At 36.3% G+C, this 7,323-nt stretch overlaps 1 protein-coding gene across 2 annotated transcripts in view; it reads left to right on the top strand.

Annotated features, from left to right (window-relative positions):
- Nucleotides 1–525: 525 nt before the first annotated feature.
- The window catches only part of fbxo43 (F-box protein 43), a 12,702-nt gene continuing 5,904 nt past the window's right edge, over nt 526–7,323 (top strand). The window contains exons 1-4 of one of the 2 annotated variants that reach the window (XM_014010837.1): nt 526–668; nt 2,279–3,092; nt 5,158–5,883; nt 6,072–6,174. In XM_014010837.1, the coding sequence (XP_013866291.1) occupies nt 2,329–3,092; nt 5,158–5,883; nt 6,072–6,174 (1,593 nt within the window). In that variant the 5' untranslated portion in view covers nt 526–668; nt 2,279–2,328. The remainder of the gene's footprint in view (nt 669–2,278; nt 3,093–5,157; nt 5,884–6,071; nt 6,175–7,323) is intronic. The other variant, XM_014010836.1, reaches the window with a different exon arrangement.

Genomic DNA, 7,323 nt, shown 5'->3' with positions numbered 1-7,323 from the left:
AAAKTAGGCTAGCATAAGAAAATAAAAAAGAAGTATTCTGAGATCTGTCTAAATTTATTTTAATCCACGCTTCAAAGAAAACAATGTTGTTTTAAGGAACTGAGAGATTTCTTAATGTATTTCTAAGGGAAATAAAATGTGAAAAGTGCAAAACCCAGAAAAAGAATCTATTTCCTGAATGAGCTAAGCGTTTTAGCTAAAATGAGTAATGTAGACATACGCATAGTTTAAATTAAAAAAAAAGTCTGAAGAAGCAAACCCATCTAGAAAAAATAAATCGTAGCCTACTAACTGGTAAACTTGGTTCCCTCGCTTGATAAATAACAAAAAATATAACAATAAAAATGCTATTTCTTGAAGGTAAAGCTAAATTTTTAATTATACTCACAGTGTCTGTCTGGTTAAATTATTGCTAATGATGCAACAAATACTGGAGTAAATTAACTACTTTACCTGCCTCCAATACCTTCGTTTGCGACTTGTTGTTATGGTAACCGCGGACCGGAAATCGGGATTGCTGAAGCGGAAGCACGTGACACCGTCTTCACTGGCTCCAATTATGAAAACGGTTGTTTGCGGGGGGTGTCAGCTGCTGAACGAAGCCTGGAACAGAACCGAACCGAACCCGACCTGCAGAGTCCACGACCTTTCCAGCAGCAGAGTTTAAGGCGAGTTTTAAACGTTTGCTTATGTGTCGTAACACTCTTACAACTAAAATGTATCGTTCTTAACACATTTTTATGGTGGTTAGAGCGCAAACTTGTCGACATCAGTCTTAAATATCGAGACTTTCTTTTTGGTTGAAATGTTTTGTTTTGGCTCGAGTTGCACAGGTGTTTTCCAGTTATGCTAATTGGCTGTCAAGGCCTTGTTGGTTCTATGTAAAAACAACATAATATATTTATCCCAATTTTATCAAACCGTGATGTGTTCACCAGTGAAGCGCGTAGCTAGTTGCTAGTTTTTGGCGTTACAGCTGGCTTTAGAGCACGCGACAGAGGATTTAACCACAACAGCACGCGACTGATGAACCAGTTGACACAAAAGCTTAGCTGGATGCAGACAGAATTAACAGCCTTATTTTTATTAGACATTTTGCCATGTCCTTATTTTGTAGAGCCACCAAATCTGCTTCATTCTTACAAATATAATTTATGTTGCATTGTGAAATCCTAAGTGTGAAGACAAAAAGATCCCCTTACTCACCTACCAAAGCATAAAAAATGAGTTCTAAACATGGTTACAGAAACACAAACATCATAAAAGCTTTTTCTAACAACAATAATAACAACAACAACAATAAAGGTTSCCACCTGGATTTAACTAAGCAAATAGTAAGAGCCTCTCATTGGATAATTACTGTATGGAAGACTGTTTCAGCCGAAAAGTTATTTTCATAACTGTTGCACTTCTGTTTTGTTAATAATGTGATTGTTGAAAAGATGTCAATCTGTTTCAGAAGGGTCAAATTTTAGGCATTAAGCAGAGAAAACATCTAAGGAGATTGCTGAAACTACTAAAATATGGTTAAGAAGAACTGTCCAACACGTTATTTAAAAATTGGAAGGACCATGGAGAAACACCATCTTTCAGGAAGGATCGTGGTCAGACAAAAGCTTGAACAATCGTAATCAGTGTTCTCCTTAAACGTTTGTTGAAATCAAATGTTWGAAAGAACACAGTAGAACTCACAGCTGTGTTTAATGGTGAAAATAAGAGCATTTCCACACGCACAATGTGAAGGGAACTGAAGGCACTATTGTGACTGTGCAAGAAAAACACTTATCAGTGAGGCTAATGGTGGTGGTGATCAGATTTGTTCTTCCCTGATTATCATCAGGGATATATTTCCATATTTCAAGATGACAATGTCAGGATTTATCGGACCCAAATTGTGAAAGAGTGGTTGAGGGAGCATGACCCATCATTTTCACACATGGACTGGCCTCCACARGTCCATTGAGAATCTTTGAGATGTTCTGGAGAAGGCTTTGTGCAGCAGTTTGTCATCAGTACAAGATCTGGAGAAAAATTAATGCAGCTTCAAATATGAATAAATGTTGCTTGTTGAAACAATGCCACAGTGCATGTGTGCCATGATCAAAGCCAAAGGTGGTCCAACAAAATATTAGATCTTTTTCCACTGGAAAATACCTTGAAAAATAAATGGATGCTCATATTTTGTGCTAACTTTTACTAAACTAAATATACAAATGTTACAGATTAATTGTTGGTGATACAGTCTTTAAATATTTGTTGTTGTTGTTTCTTTTTTAAGGTCACCTAAAGTTTTCGTGTGGAGCTCTGCGGTTACACAAAAGGAGRGCAATGCAGTGCACAACTGGGTCTAATGTCCAGCTGCATAGCTATAAAGCTAAGCACAGTTACAGTGACTGCACTGACAGCGGTTACTCAGGTCTGTTCCACAGCCCACAGAGCATCACTGGAGTGGACTCCAGCAGATCGTCGTCTCCAGCAGARTTCAGTGAAACTCCCAAAGAAAACCTTAAACTTACCACCTCTCCTAAAGAGAGAGCCAGAGAATCAGGCAGACATTTGAGCACAGACTCCAGGGATGTAACGATGTCATCTGCCATTAGATGGTGTGAAACTCCAAAAGTACACAAAAGAGATGCTTCACTGCGACACAGACTGTTCAGCAAGCCCACGACAGTCAACGGTGCACAATCACCTTCTACCACAAACACYGAATTCACCTTTAGTACCAGGTCTGAACGGTGGTTCAGTGCATCGTTTGACTCTTTAGACCATATGACTGTGGGGGCATCAAACTCTTTAAAATTGAACCAGGAGTTGGCTCTTCCTGTCGGGAAACTCCATCTGTTCACACAAGTGAGGACCTCCACACTAGAAGATGGTAAAGTCAACCTCAGTAACCTCTCCTCTTTTGAAGGAAGCGTTTCCCTCTCAGAGGCTGAAATCAGTGACAGTATTTCAGCCTCCGATCATCTTGATCAAAATGCTCAGAGGTTTGACAAGTTGCTGCTTTTTGGACCGCTAGAAAGCAGCGACACAAATATCCAGTGTGACAGYGCAAGTGATTTCTGCACACCGACGCCCACATACAGCAGGTAAATATGAGGGTCTTCATGTTTTCTACCTTTTCTGTGAACTTTTCTTTTTAGCTGTCAAACAAAGCAAGCATGTCACAAAAATKAACTACAAAAGCCAGAGGATCTTCACGTATTACTAACTTTGACAACGGCTAACACACAAAGTAAGAAAAGTGAAAATTGTTGTCCTTTATTAAATTTGTTAAATCTATATTATATGAAAATATGATTTGTAATTTTTTCCTAAAATTTGTATTATTAAATAATAGAACTGATTGATGTATTTGACTGGTTAAGGCAAARCAACAAATATAAAAGTTTTTGTGTGTTGATGAGATGATTATAAAGGAGCAGGAAGAAGCATTAGCTCATTTAATCCCATCATTTCTCTACTGTTTAGACCAGGGGTGCCCAAACATTTTCCCAGAGGGGGCCAAAATGAAAATCTATCCATGGCTGCAGGCCAAATGCAGTTATATAATACACGAAATACAAATACTTTTAAAAAGTAAACTCCTTTATTTTTAACCATTAAGCTGTGCAATGGTCCTCTTTTGTTTTAGTCTGTGCACTTGGAGAAAGTCTGCCATACGCTCAAGTAGCAAAGGCTCATGGGACATTTCATAAATTGATAAAATATGAGTTTTTGTGGCCTCATAAAGTGTGTAAATCTACATGCGGGGTTAAATCTGATCTAAATATCTCTTGTTGTTGTTTCATGTTTCATGTTTAATCCTAATAAATCAAAGATATGTCATTACCATGACTGAAAACTACCTTCACTACAGCCCTTTTATATAGTCATTTGACCAATGGAAATACAGTGTTTCTACATAGGATAACAGGTTACAACCTTGTAACTTTGGCAACTGTTGGTGGGCCAAATCAAATGGCTTGGYGGGCCAAATTTGGCCCGCGGGCCCCACTTTGGGCTCCTCTGGTTTAGACATTGATTATCTCTTTTTTTCCTGATTTATTCTGTCCTATCATAAGCCCTTACAGTTGCTAAATATTTGGTTTTGGAATACCAGTACACAATATACAAATTTACTGATATAAATGTACATTAGGGCTGCGTAATATACAGAAAATTTATTGTTGCAATACTGGTAAGTTCAATATCGGTACCACAAAGTAAAATATAAATTATAGACTGTTATATTTGAAGTACCATGTATTCATGATCTGTATCTGTGTCTCACTGATCCTCACTGGCCTTGATGTCCTGTTTTTTGAAGAAAACTGGGTTTAACATTTGAAGTCATTTCAATATAAAACAATAACCTAGCATGTTTTCTAATTATGTAGTTCTAATACACATGCATACAGTATATACATATGCATAGAATCATATACACACATTCATTGTGGGAAAATACTTTGTTAAAACCATTCATGTACCTTGAYAAACTCATCAAATTTTCATTAATTGGGTCATTCTTGGACATTACCTATTTTTGAACATTATTGTCAATGTTGATATATTTAAAGTAAAGTTTTATTTATATAGCACCTTTCATAGAAATAGATTCGTGCTGTACAATCAGAGGGAAATCTAAAAGATATACAATCAGAACAGGATATACAAAAATTTGGAACAAAAGTTATAAAAACTGTACAACCATCAAAGTATCAAGACTGTGCAATCCGAAAAATAAAACAAGTAAATAATATCTAGACAAAGGGAGGGCAGAGTAAAACATTAACATATTAAGATGAAAGATTTTAAATCAGAAATATTTAGATATTTAAATTATAAATTAATTATAAATTAAATATTTTAAAATTTAAACAAACAATATTCAGATATTTAGTTATAAAGTATTGTCTTTCACTAAAAAAAGTACTAAATCTAATTTTTCTAATAATAAAGCAGCTTTTGGGCAACTAGGTAAAGTTGGATTCCCTGAGTCTAATGGGGGAATTTTTCTTTACAAATCTTGTTTTTACATGACTTTTTTCAGGGATTTTAGCAGGGTTTGGACTTTTCTTATTTAACTTTCTGAGTCTATCGCACACTTTTTAAATGACATGATGAATTCAAAGTTTTTACATTCGTCTTTCCTTGTACCTTTTAAAACAGATCTGTGAGTGAGGACAGTGGGTTCAGTTCCCTGAGACTTGATAAATCCCAAGACTCYTCAGTGGACCATGATGGCTCCTTCCAGGAGCTGCTGGTCTCTGCTGTCAGAGGAAACGGCGAAACCCCAAATCTTTCCGTTTCTAAACGGCGCTCCCGTTTGCAGCGTCAGCACAGACTTTCTACTCTTAAAGAAGGCRGCTCTCAGTCTGAAGAAAACCCAGTGGAAAATCAGCCCCCTCAGTGCTTTGGGCATTCTAAAGAGGATGATGTTTTTACTGACGATTCTACTCCCTGCAGTACACGGTCTCCTAAATGTTTCAGCAGTGTGACCTCTGCAAAACACGACTATGGTACTCCTTTAGGAGCCACTGTATCCAGACCAGAAAACTCCACACCTGCAGGATCTTCCACTCCTACCATCACTCCCCTCAGGGCATCCCCACTCAACCTGTCGTTGACTCCAGCCTTACAGCTGGTTCATACCATGTGCCAGCACAAAGTTCAGATGTTTTCTGGACAAAGCCCAAGCCTTAAGGAAGAGCTGAAGTCAACGATGGCCCTGGCCAAGACTCCGCTGGCCTTCAGGACCACGATGCCYTTGGCAGGGCTGATCGGCAGGAAGATGGGCCTGGGGAAGGTGGACATCCTCACAGAGCTGAAGAAGAGGAACCTCAGGCACATCCTGGCTAAAATATTCAGCATGTTGAACTCTGAGTGTGTCTACAGGTGATGAATTCATGTGCCCAACAAACCTGTTCAACTTTTAAATTTTAAGCTATAAAGACCAAGTTTTTTTGTGTATAAAATACAACTTATACAAGTAGTGATACAGCTAAAATCTTAAAAAAAAACATAAGGAAACTTACTTCTTGAATGAATATTAAATATGTGTTTGTGTTTATTTACTTTTATAGGTGTGGTCGGGTGAGTAAAAGCTGGAATGAAATTATTCTTCAGGACAGTCAGGCTAGCCTGAGGGGAAGAGACTATCTGAGTGAGGTAAAGGCTGCGCTTGAGGTAAGTTTATTCTCTTTTTCTTACTTTTTTTTGTTAAAGTCAGCTAAATTACAAATGTGACATTTTCACAAACTACACTGGTTTCAACTTTGCTATCTTATGTCAGAACCTGACTCTTTATTTCTGGCTTAATTTAAAATAGTTTTGTGTTGAGGCGTTAAATGACAGTAAAATATAAAATGTATTTACTGTGTACACGTTATGGTATGTCAATACAAATGGCTACTTCAGAGTAAGATGTGGASTAAGTAATGATTATGTACTGTGGCTCTAAAATATAACATAACTATCCTAGCCAATTAACCGTCTTGAATTGAATTTGTTAAAAAAGTTAATGAGTTATAGATATTATAATAATTACTTTCTAAGAATTTAATTAAAATCTGTCCTGTGSTTCATGAGCTATTTTGTGAGCATCAMAGGTAAATGAACACAAATTACCCGTTTGCTTACAGGTAATTTGCTCCAATATTTCAAATTATTACAATGAAGGTTTATAGTACTGTGTCTACAGGGTTCGACAAGATTTTATTTTTTCTCCTGCCCGACATGAAAAGTTACCTGCCCGAAACAAAAATGTTCAAATTTTGATAAAATAAGAAAAACGTGTACTGTACTTTGTACTACAAAAATACTAACATGGTTATACAGAGGCATATTATATATGACATCTGATTAAACAGATGCAAACATTTTAGACTGAGTTACTAACAGTCAATTGTTTTATCAAGAACATCTTCAAAAAACAGTTTTCCTAGAGTATTGGCCTTGGGGGTGGGGTTTATGAAAACAGAATGATCAACAGCAGCAGCTTTGTTTTAAATACAGTTTACAGAACATGAAAGTCTGAAATTAGCATTAATTAAATCTTATATAGTGAATCTCATATCCAAAGATACATTTAAGATATCTTGAACTGGAGTCTCCTTAAAACATGATGATAAATCTAATGTTATTTATACAAGTCAGAATATAATTAGAGATATCTTAAATAGGTATTTTGAATTGTCAATATATATTAAGAGATGTCTATTTATTTGTTTCTTTCTTTCATTCATAAAAACAAAACTATCTATGTACAGCATTAAAAAAAACCCTAAAGTAAATCATACCCTGAAGTAAAAGGGTGCAGAGTAAAGTAAAAAAAAA

This window comes from Austrofundulus limnaeus, unplaced genomic scaffold (assembly GCF_001266775.1).
Source record: "Austrofundulus limnaeus strain Quisiro unplaced genomic scaffold, Austrofundulus_limnaeus-1.0 Scaffold74, whole genome shotgun sequence".
Lineage (NCBI taxonomy): Eukaryota > Metazoa > Chordata > Actinopteri > Cyprinodontiformes > Rivulidae > Austrofundulus > Austrofundulus limnaeus.
The sequence above is the reverse complement of the archived record's forward strand: the minus strand, read 5'-3'. Positions and strand labels throughout refer to the sequence as shown.